Source organism: Schistocerca serialis, chromosome 4 (genome assembly GCF_023864345.2).
Source record: "Schistocerca serialis cubense isolate TAMUIC-IGC-003099 chromosome 4, iqSchSeri2.2, whole genome shotgun sequence".
NCBI classification, from domain to species: Eukaryota; Metazoa; Arthropoda; class Insecta; order Orthoptera; family Acrididae; genus Schistocerca; species Schistocerca serialis.
Genome location: NC_064641.1, coordinates 773,636,508 through 773,659,946, shown reverse-complemented (window position 1 = coordinate 773,659,946; position 23,439 = coordinate 773,636,508). Strand labels below are relative to the sequence as shown.

General features: G+C 42.8%; 1 protein-coding gene across 1 annotated transcript in view; it reads right to left on the bottom strand.

Annotated features, from left to right (window-relative positions):
- LOC126474760 (prostatic spermine-binding protein-like) overlaps window positions 1–22,269 on the bottom strand; it is a 74,230-nt gene extending 51,961 nt beyond the window's left edge. The window contains exon 1 of the mRNA XM_050102236.1: window positions 22,168–22,269. Coding sequence (XP_049958193.1) covers window positions 22,168–22,269 — 102 coding nt within the window. The remainder of the gene's footprint in view (window positions 1–22,167) is intronic.
- Window positions 22,270–23,439: the final 1,170 nt, after the last annotated feature.

Sequence of the window (23,439 nt, the reverse complement as noted above, 5' to 3'; positions counted from 1 at the left end):
TACACTCTCCGAAGACCAGTTTGGATTCCGGAAAGATAGAGGAACCAGAGAAGCAATACTTGCTCTAAAACTAATAATAGAGAAACGACTAGGTAAGAATCTGAAAACATACATAGCTTTCGTAGATGTAGAGAAAGCCTTTGATAATGTTAAATGGCATAAGATGTTAGAGGTACTCAAAAAAGTAGGAATAGACCATAAAGATAGAAAAATGATATGGAACCTGTACAAAAACGAGACAGCAGTTATCCGTGGACGGACGAAACAAGAAGAGGTGCAGATACGGAAAGGTGTGGCAAGGTTGCGCACTATCGCCTGTTATCTTTAACGTATACATTGAAGAGGCGCTGAAAAAAGTAAGGGAAAATTCACAGACAGGTGTAGTAATTCATGGCCAACGAATAGATATGATAAGATATGCCGATGATATAGCTGTCCTGGCTGAAAGTGGAGAAGATCTTGTAGTCCTACTGAATAGAATGGATAAAGTTATGGGTGAAGAATATAATATGAGAATTAATAAAGCAAAAACAAAAGTAATGGCATGCGACAAATAAGATCAAGTGAAAGTCCAAGTTCATGTAGGCAATGAACTGCTTGAACAAGTTGATAAATTAACTTATCTGGGCAGTAATATTACCAGGGATGGAAGGAGCAAGGCAGAAGTGAGAAGTAGAATAGCTCAAGCAAAGGCTGCTTTTAACAAGAAGGAAAACATATTAACATCTAAGAGCATCAGCCTTGAAACGAAGAAAAGAATTTTGAAATCATATGTGTGGAGTGTGGCATGCTATGGGTGTGAAACATGGACACTTGGGACGGAGGAACAGCAGAAGCTAAATTCTTTTGAAATGTGGTGCTATAGACGCATGCTCAAAATAAAATGGATCGACAAGGTCACAAACTAAGTGGTTCTGGAAAGAGCAGATGAGAAGAGAAGCTTCTGGAGTTTCATTGTTAAAAGAAGAGTGCAATTTACAGGCCATCTATTAAGACATAAAGGACTCCTGAACACAATCATAGTGGGATATGTCGAGGAAAAAAGACCAAGAGGATGACCACGACTTAGGTACATGGATCAAATCGTGAAAGATGTGGGATGTAACACCTATAAAGAAATGAAGAGAAAAGCTGAAAGACGCACAGAATGGAGACAAGCTGCCATTGTAGCTGTTGCAAACCAATCTTTGGATTGACCACTACAGAAGAAGAAGAAGAAGTAATGAAGCACTCTTTAAATGTGGATAACTGTAAGTTATTGCCTGTAAAAAAAAAAAAATAAAAAAGAGATAGGATGAAATAGTATCCTCTTACAAGGTTAACAATGAACATTTTGAACACGACATTACACAATTGTTTAGGTATATTATATGAAGCGACAAGAAATGGGGCTACAACGTAAAAATCAATTTTAGGGAAGGCAATGAGAGCCAATTTTTTTATTGGAAGGATTATAGAACACTGCACTGAATCTTGTGATTTATTTGTCCATATTTCTGTATGGATACGTTGGCATATACACTGAAGAGCGAAAGACACAGATATACCTGACTAATATCTTGAAGGGCACCCGCGAGCACTCAGAAGTGCCTCAACACGACGTGGCATGGACTCGAATAATGCCTGAAGTAGTACTGGATGGAACTGGCACCTTGAATCCTGCTGGGCTCTCCATAAATCCGTAAGAGTACAAGCGGGTGGAGATCCCTCCTGAACAGCACGTTACAAGGCGTCCCAGATACCCTCAATAATGTTCACGTCTAAGGAGTTTGGTGGCCAGAGGAAGCGTTTACAATTATAAGAGTGTTCCTGAAGTCACTCTGTAGCAATTCGGGACGTGTGAGGTGTCACATTGTTCTGCTGGAATTGCTCAAGTCCGTCTGAATGCAGAATGGACATGAACGGATACAGGTGTTCAGACAAGGTGCTTACGTACGTGTCACCTGTCAGAGTCGAATCTAGAAGTATCAGGGGTCCCATATTACTCCAACTGCACACGCCCCCTACCATTACTTAGCCTCCATCAGCTTGAACAGTCCCCTGCTGACATGCAGGAACATGGGATTCATGAGGTTGTCGCCATACCCTTACGTGACCATTCGCTAGATACAACTTGAAACGAGACTCGTCCGATCAGCAACATGTTTCCTGTCATCAACAGTCCAATGTCGGTGTTGATGGATCCAAGCGAGGCGTAATGCTATGGGTCTTGTAGTCATCAATGGCACACGATCATGTTTCGTTGAATGGTTCGCACGCTGCAGCAATTTGAGGAAGGGTTGCAATTCTGTCATGTTGAACGATTTTCTTCAGGAGTCATTGCTCCCATTCTTGCAGGATCTTTTTCCGGCTGCAGCGACGTCAGAGATTTGATGTTTCACCGGATTCCTGATATCACGATACACTTGTGGAATTGTCGTAGGTGAAAATCCCCACTTCATCGCTACCTCGGAGATGCCGTGTCGCATCGCCCGTGCGCCTACTATGACACCACGTTCAAACTCACTTAAATCTTGATAACCTTCCGTTGTAGCAGCAGTAACCGATGTAACAAATTTCCCAGACGCTTTTTGACTTACATAGGCGTTGCCGACCGCCGCGCTGTATTCTGCCCGTTTACATATCTCAGTGTTTGAGTACGCATACCAGATTCTTTGGCTGTTCAGTGTATAAGCAGTTTGTGGCTCCCTCTGATTTTCATCTCTTTGCTCAAACGCATTTCTGGCTCTGAGGGCAGCAGTTTGGCATAGACAACCAGCTGCAGACCAGCACAGAGTATTAGTGGAACGCACAGGCGTTTACGTATGACGTGGGACAAAAAAATTTGTACAATGCTAGGACAAATATCTGAGTCGAAACAGCGACTATGTAGAGAAATACCTCAAAATTTTAGTTATATGTTGCAAATAAAATGTTTTCTACTTTCATTATTCGTGCCCCTTTTCGCAAACGACAGGTCCAGCTTTTTCGGCAGCTCGACGTGGCGAGATGGAACTGAAATCGCGGTTGTAGTGAAAATATGTAAGAGAATATGTAATTTTGTTCACAGTAAAACTAACCCTTTCCAGCAGAGCAAGCTTCCACTTTCAGACACAGCATCAAAGGAACAAAAAGATCTTCGTAAAATAAAATTTACAATTTCGTTCATAAACAAAAATAAAAATATTTCTTCTTTTCTCTTAGTTTAGGCATACTTCCTTTGGCATTAGTTCTCTTGAACGAAATACCTTTAAATTACCAGTTAAAGGAGGTTAGTTAATAGCTTATGATACATTCTAGGAAAATAGCCTAATAAATACCGCAAAATATGTGTATACGAATCCAGTGCCCCGGGTGTAACATTAGATACATGGAAGAGGTGGGTCAAGAATTCTTAAACACATAATGAGCATTGGGCGCATTTAGATTCAGGATCTTTGTCAAATTTCTTTTCGTCATGTCTATTCACCTAACACGTAATCTGCGTGTACTAACTATGAAGACTTTTTTTTTACATAAGCAACATTTTGTGCAAGAGGGATCTAGATCAAAAGACGTTTACAATACAGAACGAAGACTTCATACGGTTTCTTAGGGTACAGTTGAAATAAATTTCCTGACCGATTAACACTATTAGGCTAACAGAAGACGAAACCACACCCTCACCATCTACAACTACGTTTTATATCAGCTGATATAACCAAACACCCGCAAGGTCGTGCTCCAAGCTTCTAATCCTTCCAATATTTCCACACTATAAGCATTGCCTTGTATGCTTCACCTGACTTCTAGTTTTGGGAGAAGGGAGGCTATGTAAGGTAAAGGCAGGCTAATCGGATTTGTTCTGTTGCTACGGGTCACTTGTATGGTTATTCGAAGAAAATAAAGCAACAAATTGCTGTCAATAATTATCTGATGATTGATAAAAAAGCAGACGATTTTTTCATTAAAATTAAAATTCTGTATCACTAAGGTATTTAAAAATTTTATTGTTTACCCCACTTCCTCTGTCCCTCTTCCCCCCCCCCCCCCTCTAAATGATCAGTGAGCTACAAAATTAATAAGGGAAGTGAGTTTGCTAAAACATAGGTGATGGTTCTTGTGTCCGTTCGTATGTTGTAAAAGAACATAGGTCTGCCATGCTGTCTCGACTTGTCGGTAAGCTTCGAATTTTGCTATGTTACCCTTGGGTATCGAAGACAACAGATTTTGCTCATATTTGCGTATTGAAGTTTGTTGTTAATTATTCTCTGCTATTAGTACAAACAGCGTAGTGTAGAATACTTCTTAAATATGATGCCTTGCTCTACCCTTCTCATATACTAGGTGAGAGTAATGGATGATTAGAGGCTTCAGTGCAAGAGACAGTCCGTTGTAGAATGAAATGAAACTGAGTGAAGAGTTTCTGTGGATTCTTCTTCTAAATTTAGGATTTAGATTTCCACGGGATAGTAGACGTCAATCTTCGAGGCTGTGTTACTTCAGGAAAGAAGAAAGGCTAGTTTTGATTTTTCAGTCAAAGACGCAGTCATTAGAAACGCATTCAAAGTTTTAAATGGTCAAGGACATCAAAGGAACGTCCCATCGTCTCATTTTCGTAGAAGCCATCCTGGCATTCTCGTTAATCGATATCCAGGGCGCCTCATAAATGAGGAAAAATATGTCGTGCAAACTGTCACACACTGAGCTACAAACATAAATTCGTTTTCCGCATGTTCCTATGTCAATAAATGACAATACAATTGAATGGTAAAAATCTGGAAATATGAAGTGGACTTTTCTGTGTCAATGTGCGCCGACATTGGCCAAGGGGCACATCGGCAACACGGCATAACACGCGAGTGTTGTAGGTAGTCTGGCCGCTCACGAGAAGGCGAGGCATGCGACGTCAAGCGACGATCTGCGAGAGACTGCGAGAAATGACAGCGCCCACATCTATGTCGTACCTGTTACGCTGGCCGGTATTACGTATCGTGGCTAGTTGGCATAGGGAAAGGAACGTGAGGAGGGGCTGCACTGACGTACATGCACGTTTTATAATTTGGTTCTTATGTCCCAGACTTAGTTTAGCCGGCCGCTGTGGCCTAGCGGTTCTTGGCGCTTCAGTCTGGAACCGTGCGATCGCTACGGTCGCAGGTTCGAATCCTGCCTCGACATGGATGTGTGTGATGTCCATAGGTTAGTTTAGTTTAAGTAGTTCTAAGTTCTAGGGGACTGATGACCTCAGATGTTAAGTCCTATAGTGCTCAGAGCCATTTGAACAATTTTTGAACTTAGTTTCAAGAAACGAGTAAATAGATGCAGAATACAAAATAGAACTGCACATGTATGTGGATATTAATACAAACAGATACAATACAGCTGAACAAATCGAAACTAACATAGAAACACATGATCAGAATCTGCAGTGGTGGTTTATCAGTACCGTTCGAAATGACGGCCACGATGTGTTGAACTCTTCGCAGGATGGATTGCTGAACACGATCCAACATATCTGTATCTCTTTGCGTAATATCACAGGCATATTGTATTCTGCGTTGAAGGGTGTTGACATCAACAACCACTCCTTCATAAATCACAGATTTCAGATGGCACCACAAAAAGACATCCAGTGGCTGCAGCTCTCGCGATCTTGCTGACCATGCTACAGGGCCCACACGACCGATCCATTTTGAAGGGAAGGCATTATCCAGGTGGCGTCGCATTGTGCCGCCGAAGTGAGCGGGGGCACCATCATGTATGTACCACAGGTTCATACGAGAGTCCAAACTAACGTCTTCCAACAGTTCTGGTAATGTAGCACCCAGGAAACGCAGATAACGCTATCATGCAAGCCTTTGTGGTAGCGCATGTAGCCCTATGAGACGGTGATCAATAATACCACACCAGATATTGACACCGCGTCGCTGTTGGTACTCCCGTATCACTGTGCTGTGGGGGGTTTTCTTCCGACCACTCGTGCCAATTATCCGAATTCACTATACCCTCGTTCGTGAAATAGGCTTCATCGGTGAAGAGTTTTGCTCGGGAAAAATGCTGGTCGTGGGTCCTACGCCATAGGATAAAGTTGCGGAAGTCCAGCCTCTTCTGGTAGTCTTTCGGCAATAATGCCTGTACCTTCTGCATGCGAAAGGGACGGTAATGGTTTCTATGGAGTATTCGCATAACAGTAGACTGTGACATTCCGACCGCAGTGGCGAGAGACCTGGTGCTTATTGTCCGGTCCTCCGCAACAGTTTGTAATACTTTTTCTTCGTCATCCGCACTGTACGTCGACGGTCGGCCAAGACCACTAAATCAGCTCTTCCATGTGCAAGCCCTTTGGTGAGGTGGATGTCGAAGTATTACTTGTTTGTGAAACTTGCCATGGTACTGTAGTACTGCGACGCGGCGGTTAGCAGCTGCCGACATGACGAGTATCGGGCAGTGTGAGCAGCGCAGAGGTGTTGTAAACACGTCATGCATGCATTGGTTTTACTTCCGCCGTTGACCACTCTTTCCGCTTACAGGACACACATTCCATAACATGGGACTGTACACTCCGTTACCGCCGGCAACGTGTGTTTCACAAGTTCTCATACAATTTCTCGTTCATTACGATGGGATTTGTTCATTCTCGTATCTTTCAAACGCTGGCAGACACATATCAGCTCATTGGTGTGTCATGTGTTGAATCTATGGGTGAATGACATGTCGTGATCGTCAGGCTCGTGGGTATCTCGTTCAGTGGTTAACAGGTGTTTTTGTTTTACGTACACAGTGCACCGAGGAGAGCGAAATTAACAACGGTACGTCACGTGTTACGCACAGCAGCATGCGGTCCTCGACATATTTGTACTCATTTACGTCTCATCCTGTATAGAAAGCACGGAAGGTGAAAACCAAAGTGGATGGACAGTGATTTGAATCCTGCTTCCCGAGACTGAAATCGAATGTCTTAACCCGTTCTCCACCACTCAGGGCACCCAATTAAGACTTTCCAATTATTCTGTGATATTGTACTGTCAGTTAAATTAGCCACTATCCAATCGACGTGTGCGTAACACTATAAATACCCTGTTACATTGATATGATATTGATTGCACATGCTTTGAAAGTAATCTCTTAGAGAACAGAAAAGCCTACTGCAAGGAATTTGTGGCGTAATCACGTTGTAAATCCCGGTAGCCTCTCTATGAGTCCTAGCCTTACATTTCATTTACCTGTTAACCTACAAATTAATCTGCTAATATGTAAAATTGATCGGTCATCAAGGGTTCCACATCCAGAAATTCGTATTGCATGACAGTCTCTTGTCGTGATTCACTGCATGCGTAATCTACATCTCGTGAAGTAGACAACTTCGCATTCTTCTGTATATTACTTTCCAATGTTTTCACCCAGTTTGTCAGACTAAACATTACGACCTGTATCATTATCTTCTGACAGAGAGCTGAAAGAGACAAGTCGAAACAAGAACCCGGGAGTAGACAACATTCATTCGAAATTACTGAGAACTGGAGAGCCAACCGTGACAACCATTCCACCTGGCATCTAAAATATGCTAGACAGGAAAGATACCCACTTTCAGAAGGATATAATAACTCAGCTTCAAAATTATCAGTTTCATAAGTTACGTTAAAAATGACAAACTAATTGTTTGCAGAAGATTGGGGAAAAGTGTAAGAAGCGAACCTTAGGAATATGAATTTGGGTTGTGGGGAAATGTAAGAATACTTGAGGCAATACAGCCCCTATCACTTTTATGAGAAGATAGATTGTAGGAAGACAAAATTAACTTTATATAATTTGTATATTTCGATTTAGCTTCTCGTCATATTGACTGGAATATACTCTTAGAAATTCAAGCAACGCCGCTAAGAATCAGTGAGTTAAGCATTGTAACCAACTTATACAGAAACCGACTGCAGATGTAAATTCGAAGGTCACGAAGGAGACACAGTAGTTAAAAAGAGAGGGAGGGAGGGAGGGAGGGTTGTAGCCTATCCCTGATGTTATTCAGTATGAACACTGAGCAAGCAGTTATAGAAACTTAGGTAAAATTTGGAAAGAGAATTAACGTTCAGGAAGAGGAAATTATAAACGTAAATCTGTCAAGACACTAAATATCTTAGCAGAGCGTTGAACAGAGTGCATACTGTCTTGGAAAGGGTTTGTAAGATGAAACTGAAGAGATTAAAAGAATATAATTAATGCTCAAGGAATTAGATTAGAAAAGGCAGACATGATATAGGAAGAGAAACGTTTCTGAGCAGTAGACGTTTGTTAATACTGAATGTAAACTTTTATATTACGAAGTGTTAGCTGAGGTTTTTCTATGGAGTGTATTCTTGTGTGGAAGTGAAAAACAGATGATAAATAGTTTAGACATGAAAATAACAAAGGATTTTGTAAAGTGCTGCCAGGGGAGAATGCTGAAGATTAGATGGGTAGATCTAATAAGTGTTGAGAAGGTACTGGATGTATTTTGAGAGTAAAGATGTTGACTAACAGAAGGGATCAGTCGACTGGACACATTCTAATTTAACTAGGAATCGTCAGTTAGGTACTGGAGGCTACTGTAGAGGGTAATATCATAGATGGGAATCTAGACAAGACTGCAGTAAACGACTGCATCTCGATGTCGGTTGCAGTATTTGCGTAGACACGAAGAGGTTTGCACAGTGTAGACTGGCTTAGAGAGCTGCGTCAAACAAGGTCTCTAACTGAACCATACCACCATCGACAACAATCTACATCTACATTTATACTCCGCAAGCCACCTAATGGTGTGTGGCGGAGCGCACTGGACGTGCCACTGTCATTACCTCCCTTTCCTGTTCCAGTCGCGTATGGTTCTCGGGAAGAACGACTGCGGGAAAGCCTCCGTGCGCGGCTCGAATTTCTCTAATTTTACATTCGTGATCTCCTCGGGAGGTATAAGTTGGGGGAAGCAATATATTCGATAACTCATCCAGAAACGCACCCTCTCGAAACCTGGACAGCAAGCTACACCGCGATGCAGAGGGCCTCTCTAGCAGAGTCTGCCATCTGAGTTTGCTAAACATCTCCGTAACGCTATCACGCTTACCAAATAACCCTGTGACGAAACGCGCCGCTCTTCTTCGGATCTTCTCTATCTCCTCTGTCAACCCGACCTGGTACGGATCCGACACTGATGAGCAATACTGAAGAATAGGTTGAACGACTGTTTTGTAAGCCACCTCGTTTGTTGATGGACTACATTTTCTTAAGACTCTCCCAATGAATCTCAACCTGGCACCCGCCTTACCAACAATTAATTTTATATGATCATTCCACTTCAGATCGTTCCGCACGCATACTCCCAGATACTTTACAGAAGTAACTGCTACCAGTGTTAGTTCCGCTATCATATAATCATACAATAAAGGATCCTTCTTTCTATGTATTCGCTATACATTACATTTGTCTAGCAAAGGGTCAGTTGCCACTCCCTGCACCAAGTGCCTATGCACTGCAGATCTTCCTGCATTTCACTGCAATTTTCTAATGCTCCGACAATAACAATGACGACTACAACAACGTTATTTCACCTCCCAGGTAACTGCACCATCTAGAAAAATGCTTCCTGGACAACATAAATTCGTGCTTGAAAACGCTCAGCCTGTCAGTAATTCCTCAATACCTTCGCAAACCTCACTACACATATTTTACTAAAGGCTTTTCCGTCTCGGTCATTGAAACAGAATAATGTTAGAATAAAAGATGACCAACTCTTTATTGAAACGACGGGAGAGGTATTCTAGGATTATTTGCTCAAACTGAGGTCGTCGTCACGTTACGAAAGAAAGATCTGTTCGCGTCGCATTCGTTACGACGCCGTGGCCGGTGCAGGTCGTTACCGTCGACACAATGGAGCTCCAAATCTCCGCCGGGCCAACCCGGAACGTTTGATTTATCCCTCGGAACGCTGGCCTGCGCATTGTCTACCGGCACCGCCTGCGTCAAAACGACCGATAAATTATGGCCGCGCAGCCTTTTAAGCGACCTTTACCTCCCCGGAATTCCCTTTCTGCTACCTCCCCCTCTTCCCCGCTCCGCAACCCTGCCCCTCGCTAGTCGGTCACAGCTCCGACGTCCTTTTTCTGTCCTCGGCGCCCTCTGTTTCCCGTCACGAAGATAGCCGCCGCTGACAGCCCTGTCTGGGGGCTCGCCCCTCGCCGACTATCGCCGGCGCCTGGCGAATAATGGCACGGTGTGTGTGTGGTTCTGTGTGTGTGTGTGTGTGTGTGTGTGTGGTGGCAGTCCTGAGGGACGGCTGAAGGCGGCGGCGCGCTGTCGGCGGAGCGGGGAATCCCCCAGCCTGCGGTCAGCCCGCTCCTCTCCGATTGCCGATTGTTCGGCTTAATTGGGGTTCCGGCTGGCCCCGGCGACGCCGTAAGGAAGCCTGGCAGCGCGGTGCCCTCTTCGCAGCCCCATTGGACGGCAGCGAGCGGCCGAGCGGCCGGCCAGTGCAGATAACGACCGCTCTAATCCCCCGGTGCCGAAAAACGCGTCCGGCGCACAAAACTGGCGACCGTGCCGGCGGTCGGCTCATCCGCAGTACAGCGGCGTACTCCAGAATTCGTTTTCACCCTTTTTCCGGAAAATCCCTGGATGAATAATTCAAGGCCGCCGACGGTAAACAATTTGAAACACAGTAATACTTATTGCAGCCACTGCGAGTTGCTGAGCTTTTCCCATGTGTCTTGTTTCCACTCGCACCTGGTACTGTGGTGTCCGGATTACGGTTTAAAACACAGCACCCCTTCTCGCTTCCATGCGATGTACTCGTGAGAAAGTGAAAGGGATAAAACCTGTTTCAAAAAATATAAAGCTACAGATTTCTACTTCATTTTACTTTTCAACACATTTTCAGAACCTGCGCATCTCGCGGTATCGCAAATAGAAAATTGATCATAGTCATTATTATACACTTCTGGCTATTAAAATCGCTACACCACGAAGATGACGTGATACAGACGCGAAATTTAACCGGTAGGAAGAAGATGCTGTGATATACAAATGATTAGCTTTTCAGAGAATTCACACAACGTTGGCGCCGGTGGCGACACCTACAACCTGCTCACATGAGGAAAGTTTCCAACCGATTTCTCACACACAAACAGCAGTTGACCAGCGTTGCCTGGTGAAACGCTGTTGCGATGCCTCGTGTAAGGAGGAGAAATGCGTACCATCACGTTTCCGACTTTGATAGAGGTCGGATTGTAGCCTATCGCGATTGCAGCTTATCGTATCGCGACACTGCTGTTCGCGGCGGTCTAGATCCAATGACTGTTAGCAGAATATGGAATCGGTGCGTGCTGGATCCCGACGTCCTCGTATCACTAGCAGTCGAGATGACAGGCATCTTATCCGCATGGCTGAGCGAATCGTGCACCCACGTCTCGATACCTGGGTCAACAGATGGGAACGTTTGCAAGACAACAACTATCTGCACGAACAGTTCGACGACGTTTGCAGCAGCATGGACAATCAGCTAGCAAACCGTGGCTGCGGTTACCCTTGAGGCTGCATCACAGACAGGAGCGCCTGCGATTGTGTACTCAACGACGAACCTGGGTGCGTGAATGGCAAAACGTCAATTTTTCGGATGAATCCAGGTTCTCTTTACAGCATCATGATGGTCGCATCCGTGTTTGGCGACATCGCGGTGAACGCACATTGGAAGCGTGTATTCGTCATCGCCATACTGGCGTATCACCCGGCATGATGGAATGGGTTACACGTCTCGGTCACCTCTTGTTCGCATTGACGGCACTTTGAACAGTGGACGTCACATTTCAGATGTGTTACGACCCGTGGCTCTACCCTTCATTCGATCCCTGTGATACCCTACATTTCAGCAGGATAATGCACGACCGCATGTTGCAGGTCCTGTACGAGCCGTTCTGAATGCAGAAAATGTTCGACTGCTGCCCTGGCCAGCACATTCTCCAGATCTCTCACCAACTGAAAACGTATGGTCAATCGTGGCCTAGCAACTGGCTCGTCACAATACGCCAGTCACTGCTCTTGATCAACTGTGGTATCGTGTTGAAGCTGCATGGGCAGCTGTACCTATACACGCCATCCAAGCTCTGTTTGACTCAATGCCCACGCGTATCAAAGCCGTTATTACGGCCAGAGGTGGTTGTTCTGGGTACTGATTTCTCAGGATCTATGAACCCAAATTGCGTGAAAATGTAACCACATGTCTGTTCTAGTATAATATATTTGTCCAATGAATACCCGTTCATTATCTGCATTTCTTCTTGGTGTAGCAATTTTAATTGCCAGTAGTGTATTTGTTTGGCCTAATTTTATCATTTATGCAGTGTTAGTTGTATACCAGTCACAATAACACCTAATATTGTAAAGCACTGCAGTGTTGAAACCGATCTTTGGATTGTAGAAACCATTAATTTACGATAGTATAAGAATCTACAACTACAGTACATCAAAAACAGTACTCTGAAAAGTATGATAGCAGTTCTGTCATACCGTTTATTAACCCTCAGTCAGTGTCGTGGATGTGTTATTAAATAAACCGTGTCGAGGAATGTTTACATACCCCACACTCTTACTGCAATTTCTAGACAGGTATTTCGACAGAAATACAAAGTAATGAGTACAGACTATTCACATTGTTATTCAGCATTTATTGATCTCACAACAGCTTTAAAAAATGAAACAGCAATTGCCTGTTGTAAAATTAGTATCTCGGCTGTGAACTAGCTTCAAATTGCAACATAGCCGTTAATTTCTGCAAAAAATTTTTAAAGCCTATCTTCCGTAATTAAGAACAATTCAGTTCTGTGCATTAGTCTCCAAACTAGCGTTAAAACAATGATTAATAAGGTAAGCTTCAGTTTAAGATAACTTCAGAAACACTGAACCTGAGCAAATTTTCTTTCATTCACACACCCAGAGCAGATTGAGTTATATCGGATGCAGCAGCGAAACTGTTCTTGTTTGCTCCTTAACTCTTCAACACTTATCACATACATCCAGTTCAGATTCGGTTCTGTGTTCATTATTTCGCCGGCCGGAGTGGCCGAGCGGTTCTAGACGCTTCACACTGTAACCGCGCGACCGCTACGGTCGCAGGTTCGAATCCTTCCTCTGGCATGGATGTGTGTGATGTCCTTAGTTTAGTTAGGTTTAAGTAGTTCTAAGTTCTAGGGGACTGATAACCTCAGCTGTTAAGTCCCATAGTGCTCAGAGCCATTTGACTAATTTTATCAATATTTCGTTCATGATCATTTTTGTTGGCAATTTCAATATCAGTGTACCAAGCCAGATGGCACAGTGATTAGCACACTGGATTCGCATTTGGGAGCATAATGGTTCAATCCCATATCCAGTCATCCTGATTTAGGTTTTCCATGATTTCCCAAAATTGCATTAGGCAAATGCTGGATTGGTTCCTTTTTAGAGGGCACTGCTTACTTCCTTCCCCATCTTTCCCTAATCCGGTGAGACTGATGCCCTTACTGTTTGCCCCACTCCCTGAAATATACCAAGTAACCAACCAACCAATATATTCCATCTTATGTAACCACTGAGTGAAAATAGTCTTATCGTCTGGTACTAAGACATCCACTCTGTTCTTGTGAAAGAAGATCTCTTTAATGTTGTTATTACAACCTCATTTTTATGAGATGACAGCAAGTTATCAACATGAGCAAGCATTGATGGCAGCATGTACATTGTTAATGTATGCAGGATCTTTATGGTAGCTCTCCTTCGAATAGCAGTTTCTGGAGTTGAGAAAAAGCAGGCAGTTTTGTTACTTAACAGTAAATCTTACAGTTGACATTTGGGGCTTGAAAGCGACATACAACTGTTAGGAAGGGGAACATCTCGGAGCACTTACCAGGTACAGGACGCTGGTCCCTAGAATTTCTCGCACCAATGTGCAGACAATGTTTTCTGCTGAAGAGTCGAAAGACCTGGATCTACCGGTGAGGCGTTTCCGGCTACGGCAGGTATAAGGGTGCAGAAGAGAAGTGGGTTGCCTGGCCAAAACGTTCCGACAATCTCATAAACGTCCATTGTGTAAAGGGATTGCATCCATAAAAATCCCTGAGTTCCCATGTTTGCCTTTGACTGGAGACTATCAATGGAGCCATGAGATCGTGTCATCCCTCTGCCTGCTGAGTTGTTTGGGTATCCACGGGCCTTCAGAAGAATTTTATCTCGGAACACAGCTTTTATGGTGGCTCTGAAGCGGTCTATGTTTGCACACAGAAGCACTTCTCTTAGTTTAGCTGAAGCATCTGGTCAAACATACTGTAACGTTTAGCCTGTGCAGTTAACGATCTCTGGCAGAAATGTGTTGTTTACTTTGGGCCTAAACAGAAACTCAAAATGTGCTGCCTTAAGTGCCCATAAGAGAAGGAATTCAGGAACTTAACATCGTCTCCTCGCTGCACTGGGATTTACGAGTCAGGGATTGGCTGCTTCTCCAGCGGGGAATTGAATATTATTAACTTTGATTAGGACTGGCCAGAGGGTACAGCAGATGAGTTTGAGGGACAAAATGGCGCTAGTAGAGGCTTGTGATTGGCATGAAACCCTTAGGGACCACTTATGTGGGTTCCTATTTCGACTTTACTGAGGTTTGACGGAAAGGGAGGGGCAGGGAAACAAAACTTGTGATTCAGACTCTGGTCTGGGGAAGATGGTTCAAATGGCTCTGAGCACTATGGGACTCAACTGCTGAGGTCATTAGTCCCCTAGAACTTAGAACTAGTTAAACCTAACTAACCTAAGGACATCACAGACATCCATGCCCGAGACAGGATTCGAACCTGCGACCGTAGCGGTCTTGCGGTTCCAGACTGCAGCGCCTTTAACCGCACGGCCACTTCGGCCGGCTCTGGGGAAGAGATTCCGGTCTTGTTGTGAGTGGGCTGCACTTGGAACACTCATCCTGAGCTTGATTTTGCACTAGCACTTGTCTTGACTTGACTGGGAAGCCTGGGGAGAAGTCTTAGCTGTACCAACAGTTTAGACCTCAGTCATCTCCGACAACTTGCTGTGCCGGAGACAATCTTACGCATATCAGGGCCACATTCTTGACGTTCGATCTCTTTTTGAACACTGCCGTAGTGGTGAGACAAATTGGTCTGTGAAAGGACTGGTGAATGCAAGTGTCACATGCGAGAATCTTCCGAGATTTCAGGGCACAATCAGAAAGTAATTGCAATCTCTATAACTAACCACCAGCCCACAACTTTGCATATTTCGTGCCCGCAGTAACGAAATACAGACGACACACATCTCTATTCAGCAGATCCTTGCACCACGGCCGTCACCTGAGACAGCATTACGAGTCAGGAAAGGGGCATAGCACTTCTGTCCTGGCTTGTCAGGCCAAATAGAATCACAGTCTCGCCACTTGTTCTCAGCTGCACAGTATAACTTCTATTTAAAATAAATCTATCAAAGATTATTCAGTGTTAGATAATTTCAGACTGCATTATCCATGTTCTGAGCCTGGAGAAATAGATTAAAAAATAAACCTTAGTCTTTGCCAAACAAATGCCATCCAGTGGAGAGCTAATTATTCGTTGTTTTTATTTGTACTACTAACAGTTCACGATTTATTTGTCATCTCACTTAAACTGTGTTGTTTGTCCAATTTTATGATCAATAAACTTCTGATTTTTTTATAAAAAATTAATCCCATGCTGATATATTAATCACCCATCAATAACTAACTACAGTAATGACATGGCCGCCATCTCATTAAATTATATCAACATTCAAGCTTTATTTAAGATTCTGATAAAAAGACAACCTCCAATGCAGGCTAGCAATGAAAGCCACTGTTAGCAGTCAGACTCGGTTTAGCAGAAGCATGGCCAGTTGGACAAGTGGAAGGTTTACAGGTTACAGTGATTGGTGCCAGAGTGTAAAGTTACTGTCACTTGTAGCTTTCAAATCAAACTGCAAGGCCAGTTAAGTTTTGCATTTGTTAGCTATGCTGAGTTATACTTCTATAAATAACGCAGAATATAAAGTGTGTAGAACTACTGAGCTCGCAGTGTAAACTGTGTTGTAGGGTTGCATCATACCAAATGGTTGAAATGGCTCTGAGCACTATGGGACTTAACTTCTGAGGTCATCAGTCCCCTAGAACTTAGAACTACTTAAACCTAACTGACCTAAGGACATCACACACATCCATGCCCGCGGCAGGATTCGAACCTGCGACCGTAGTGGTCGCGCGGTACCAGACTGAAGGGCCTAGAAGCGCTCGGCCACCTGGGCCGGCTGCATCATACCCCAAGCTACGAATTCTACTTAACAATTCAAATTAATAGCAGTTCGCAACAGTGACTATTCGCTACGAACATTCACAATGAACTGAATGAAATATACTGAGGAGTAGATGTGTAGAACAACGAAAATTACGGCGTCATGCGCATTGGAGTGTTGGAAAGGGTATCGTCATACCCTGCGACACCGACTGAGGGTTAAGGTCTATTCCCACTTAATTCACGTATGAAGTGTGGGAGACAGCACTGCTTCAAGGTCTCTAAGTGCTCTGTAAATAGCGTGATCTTATCTTCATGGTCCGCGCTGAAACGATTTGTATGGGGCTCCTAGATTACCCACTTAATGTTGATACTTCCCTCCTATGTAAACGCTCAGTTTCCTTGGTTAGTCCTGTTCAGTATGGACAGTACTCTAGTGCTCTAGGATGCCCCTCAAGAGTGTTTTCTAAGATACCAACTTTGTGGTATGATTTCTCCGATATCCGACAAATGAACAGATATCTGTCAACTGCTTTGTCTATAGCGAAGGTTACGAACAGGATCGAAATGGTTGGTATTAAAATCGATCAATACAGAATTATAAATCAAATGATGAACGAAAATCATTATTCTCGTTATAGTGGTGTTCATTCACGAAATACATTTATGACAAAATTTATAAGTGTGATAGATGGCAAAGCAAAAGTCTCTTTTGGAATCCATTTGAAGGGTGAAGTCGCGATGTGTATCAATATCTAATGCAATCATCTGTGTATCATTGCTGTGATGGTTGCCTATCCTCTACTTTATGTAACTACACTGGTGTAGCAGCCCAGCCAACAAAGGAAAAATAGAAGAGAAAATTCGTGTAATCGTAAATTTTTTTCAGTATTGGGAGGAAGGGGCAGTGTCATGAACAAAATACTTAAAATTTTGAATGGTGTGGTGTGAGCGAGGGAGTGGAGGTCCGTGTGTCACTTCCTTATGTTCTACTCGAACATCTAGAAAATCACGTCTTCTGACAAAGTCGGTTCCCAGTACAAAATCAAAATGCATTAAAATTCCTACAGGAAAGATCCTGTTCATTTTTTATGTAAATTAATAGTTTAAAATAGTCTATAATGGTATAAAACTGGAATTTATTGTTACATGAAGTAGATTAAGAACAAATATAAAACGTTTTACAGCTCCTAAGTGCAGGAGAGGAATATTAAGGTATAAATTATGTTCTGTGGGTGTAACTAGTTGGTAAAGGTGGAGGGGGGGGGGGGGGGCTGGAGGTTAGAAGCATGAGGGATGGCAGGTCGCCTGATCGCAGTCAGGCACTTCTCTCGTTCATAGGTCTGCAAACTAAAGTGTGAGCAGGCGATTCCCTATTCTCTCTACCAGACAGCGACACAAAAACTACTGCGGAATAATTCAGAAAGTTCTACCCAGCCTTCCGCAGCTTCCCTTACGAATCACTGGCGACCCAGTGCGCAGACATTCCCTGGTGGGGTAGGAGGGCTCTCGCTTCAGCTGCGTAGTACTAACCAAACGGAGTGTAAAGAATCACTGTGTGCACGAAAATCTTTTCCCGGTTCTGATTTTATTGAAACAGTCGTGTACTTCCACGTTTGCTGAACGTAGTATTTCTCCTCCCTTTGTGTGACTGATTACGTGGGACGAATCGACCCTACGTCTTTTATCAACATTCAAACCATCAAATCGCACAGTCCTTGCTGAGCATGTAATTAATTACAAAAATAATTTCTTGTGTAAGAGACCTTAGCGGACTTATATTTGTTCATGATGTAATAATCTTTTTGATATGGAGAGGGAATTCTATGTAATAAATGTTCGATGCTAGAAACGATTCCTAGTTTATTCAGACTTTTCATGCTATCCATTCCTATAATTACTGTTATGTGTGTTAAATGACTCTGAAATTACACTCCACAAGATAGTAAGAGTAACCGAATAATATATTGCCTCTTAGTTTCAAAAATTAATCCATAGAGGAATAGTTGCTATGGTATGCTGGTACAAGATTCCAAGCATTCTATCCGTTGCGAGGCTTAATGTTTTATTACCAAGTTCGCTTAGGCTTAACCTTTCGTCTGATGTTGATTCGTAGGACTGTTGCACGTACGCTGAGCGACGACATGGTTTCAGTAAGAGTAAACAAAAATTAAAAAGAAGTGTCACTATTGCCTGAGTAACCTTCGTAATCCACCGAAATCCATCGAATATAGAGAAAGAGGTAGCTCCTCCGGCAGGGAAGCCGAATGCTTCGAAGACCAGAAGCCAATTTTTCTTACCTCTAGGGTATGCTTAAGCAAGCACAGGCAAGGAGGAAACAATTTGTCCTTCAAAATCATTCATGATATCGGCTTCGAGAAGTAGCGTATCTCTTTTAAAGTGCCAAAAATATCAAGACGTAGCATGAATTTAAGCTTCTGTGGTTTATCCTGATCTTTACGTTAGTAATAGTAATAATAATAATAATAATAATAATAATAATAATAATAATAATTATCTACAGCTACACCTACATGGATACTCTGCAAATCAAATGTAAGTGCCTCGCAGAGGGTTCATCGAACCACGTTCACAATTATAATAATAAAATACCAATCGATATCTGAATAAAAATCGAAAATGGAGAAGAACTGAAAAAAGAACGGTCAGATGTTTTGTGAAATTATTGGTCTAAAAAAAAAGAGACAAAACATTTGGCTCTTCTTTTCATGATGCTCGGAATCACATATAGAAAATGAGGTGCCGACTGATAATGTAAATTTTGATGTGTAATTTAGAATGTCAGAATTTTAATGATTGCAAGAAGATATTTGTCTGAGTGCTCACAATACGTCACGAACGTATGAGCTTCTCAGCTGTTTTACATGATTTCGAGTATCATGTTCTCGAATCTTTCTCAATACTGTTTCATTCCTCCCTTTTTTTTAAAAAAAAAAAAAAAAAAAAAAAAACATTATACAGTTTTAGGGTTCCAAATTTCAATTAGTAGAAAAAAAACCTTATAATATCGCTTTGTTTTCCGTCTGTCTGTCGCAATGTTACAAACCTTTTTCCCAGGGACAGGTCGACTTAACTTGAAATTAATGCCACATACTGTGGTCTTTCTTATCTTGTAGGTGTAAAGCATGCAAGCTTTTAAGTCAGTACAATTATAAGATACGGCCATTTGTGTCGCATGTTTTAATATTCCCGAACTCATTCAACAAAACCTAGATGGTACTTCGCGTTGCCTAGTATCATCAAATTCAGCGAAAAGGAATCATTCACTGTATAACCAAACGAAAAAATCCGAAAACTGTAGATCTGTTATTATATCACACGAAAGAATTTTTTGTCATTTCTTATCTACCTCTCCGTCTGTTCGTTTATTAAGACCCCTTTTTCTCGGGAACGGGTAAACGTATGAAACTGAAATTTATGTCCTATACTAAGATCTATATGCCGTTGTCGGTAAAATGTATTTAAGTTTCTAAGCCAAAAGATAGTGACCGTTTCTGTCACGTATTTTGATCCTCGCAAACTCACTCATCAGAACGTACACGTTACTTCCCGTTGGACTAGAATCATGAAATTTGGCAAGATGCAAGGTTTTCCAATACAAATAAAGGAAAAATTCCGAAAATCGTTAATCTGTAATTATGTCACATGAAGAAAGTTTCTTTTGTCATTTGATGTCCGACGTCAAACTTAAAATGAAAATCAGTAACTCTCCATTTAGGTTGACCGGGTCGCAACGGTACAAGTGAAACATCAGGCAAGTAATGACTGTATTGAAGAATTACTGCATGTAGATATGGCGTTTCACATACTACGTGAACCGTCATATCTACGTGCAGTAAACTCTCCTGGATATCTGATGATGGATAAATTCCGAAGCGCGTCAATTTGATCAATAAAATCATTCCTTCCTGGTGTCTGACTTCTACCAGTGCGACCCTGTCAGCCTAAATGGAGAACTTCTGATTATTATAATAATGGTCGCCTGCATCCTGCAAGAATTTATGTGACATTTATAATATTTCAATTAAAACATTTTCGAAAATCTTGGAATTCCTAGGATCAATATCTTGCCAGTGTCAGCGTCGATAAGAGGCAAAAATGGTTGAAATTCTCGATTCCCAGAATGGATGAACTGTTCGTATGAATAGTGAAGTTCGTACGGAAGCCTGAGTGCGGAAGTCATGCTCACACATGTTCAATTTTTTTAGTTTTTTCATGTACGAGGGTCACTACAAAAGAAATGCACACTATTTTTGTAAAAATAAAGTTTTCATTCTGCATGTGAGTTAGTTTTACAGTGTGTAGATACATCCTTCCCACTTGTTTTCAAACTTAGTTCAACCTGTTCCTGTGAGTGGTGCCGTCACAGCGTGTCTTCAAGATGGTCCCCCCATAGAATTCCTGTGCTGTGAAAACGAGACAGTGGGAAACATCCACAAGAGGCTGAAAAAGGTGTATGGAGATGCTGCTGTCGATCGCAGTACAGTTAGTCGGTGGACAAGCAAGTTACGTGATGAAAGCGAGCACGGCAATATTGAGGATTGTCCTCGCAGCGGCAGGCCTCGTACTGCACACACTCCAGACAATGTGCAAAGAGTTAACGAATTGGTGACTGCTGACATACGCATCACAGTGAACTAATTGTCAAGCTACGTTGGGATAGGGAAAGAAGTGTTTGGAGAATACTGAAAGTGTTGGCGTGAAAAATGGTCTGTGCCAGGTAGGTTCTCAGGATGTTGACAGTGGCTCACAAAGAAACAAGAAAAACAGTATGTCGCGAACGTTTGAAACAGTACGAGAACGGTGGAGATGAATTTCTTGGAAGAACTGTGACAGGTGATGAAACATGGCTCCATCATTTTTCACCAGAGACGAAGAAGCAATCAGTGGAGTGGCATCATGCAAATTCACCCAAGAAAAAAAAAAAAAAAACTAAAAACCACACCTTCTACCTTCTGCTTGAAAAGTTATGGCTACGGTGTTTTTCGATTCCGAAGGACTCTTGCTTGTGGACATCATGCCAAGTGGAACCACCATATATTCTGATGCATATGTGACGACACTGAAGAAACTTCAAGCTCGACTGAGTCGTGTTCGACCACATCGGCAAAGGCAGGACGTTTTGCTGCTGCACGACAATGCACGGCCACATGTCTGTCAAAATACAATGGAAGCGATCACAAAACTCGGATGGACAACACTGAAATACCCGCCTTACAGTCCTCACCTGGCTCTATGTGACTATAAAAAAAAATTGCTCTGAGCACTATAGGACTTAACTTCTAAGGTCATCAGTCCGACTATCACCTCTTTGGGAAACTGAAAGACTCTCTTCGTGGAACAAGGTTTGAAGATGATGACTCCGTTGTGCACTGGCTCCAACATGGTGGTACAGAATTTTACCGTGCAGGTATACAGGCGATGGCTCCAAAGTGGCGTAAGGCAGTTGAGAAAGATGTAAATTATATGGAGAAATCAAAATATTTTTCGTAAAGGATGTATCTACACACAGTAAAACTTTCAAACATGTAGAATAAAAGATGGATTAAAAAAAAAAAAGTTGTGTGCATTTCTTTTGGAGTGACCCTCGTAGTTAACAGCCAATGCGCCATCCACTTACGACGCACCTCGTCCAAATTTCCAAGGCAAATTGAAATGTTGCAAGTTACTTGTTTGTTACTCCTCTGCTTAGCTCAACGTCCCTCCAGTGTGTCTATGAACGGCTCTAACATCAGAGATCGCTGTTCAAGGGCAAATATGGGGAAACAGGATGTTTTCCCAGAACCGCACCAGCGGAGGAGCTCCGTAAATAGCTGCCAGGAGAGCGAGGCTGAGTTGTCCGGGCAGTTGCGTAACATCGGCTCCACAGAGGATGGACGACGTGCTATCGCTCGCAAACACAATTGAGGGCGCGCATCTGCGCGGCGGCATCAGAGGGCGGCGGCGGCGGCCGAGCCCTGGCGCTGATGCCCACGGTAATGTTCTGTCGGGCGCGGTACATGCGCCCTTTTCCGGAAATACGGCGCGCGCCCGCCAACGTTCCGCGGCTGCTGCAGCTGACGGCTATCGGAAACTGATACTCCGGCCGCTGCGCGCATGCGGTTAACGGCGCAAACTGCTCTCAAACGTAAATTACAGTTCGGTTTCCAACGCTACAGCAACGTTTTTTGCACCGTCATTTGGGGAAAAAATTACACCCGACCGTTCGAGGGTACATAATTAACTCTGATCATTATTCCGGCAGTTGTTTCGCGTTCTAAAAATATATTAATCATACACGCTCCCTTATTTGGTACTAATTTCGAGAAAATTGATATATTACAACTGTTTATAAGGTCCAAAAAACTATATTACTCCACAATACGGAAGCGCCACTAAATGACGATAAAATTATAATTACCGTTTGGTTCTAAAGCTTTAGCAACAGCCGTGTTTGCGGACTAAATTTTACTTTTTTTGATGATAAGCACCCTCTCGTCCCTATGCAATGCGTAATTGAACACTACAAGTCAGGAGAGGCGGCGTCGCCAGTATACAAGGTGTGTTTAGAAAGTATCTGGAATTTTGTAATTTCTCGGGTTGTATTCTACATCTACATCTACATCCATACTCCGCAAGCCACCTGACGGTGTGTGGCGGAGGGTACCTTGTGTACCTCTATCGGTTCTCCCTTCTATTCCAGTCTCGTATTGTTCGTGGAAAAAAGGATTGTCGGTATGCCTCTGTGTGGGCTCTAATCTTTCTGATTTTATCCGCATGGTCTCTTCGCGAGATATACGTAGGAGGTAGCAATATACTGCTTGACTCTTCGGTGAAGGTATGTTCTCGAAACTTTAACAAAAGCCCGTACCGAGCTACTGAGCGTCTCTCCTGCAGAGTCTTCCACTGGAGTTTATCTAGACCGATTCGAGCGATTTTTCGTTGTTGTGTTGGTAAACATGCATGAAATGTATGTGCCCACTGCTAGCAATATTGGATGTTTAGACTGTAATCAGTTATCATGAAGGTTAGCTGAGTTTGCTTACGAATGGCGATTTTTATCTTTGTTTCAAAAATGGAGAAGAGAATTTCTATCAAATTTTTCTGTAAAGACGAAATAAAATTTAACAGTTTTAGAAATTTTGAATATTGCTTTTTGCAAGTCTGATAAGAGTAAAAAAATGGCTTACGA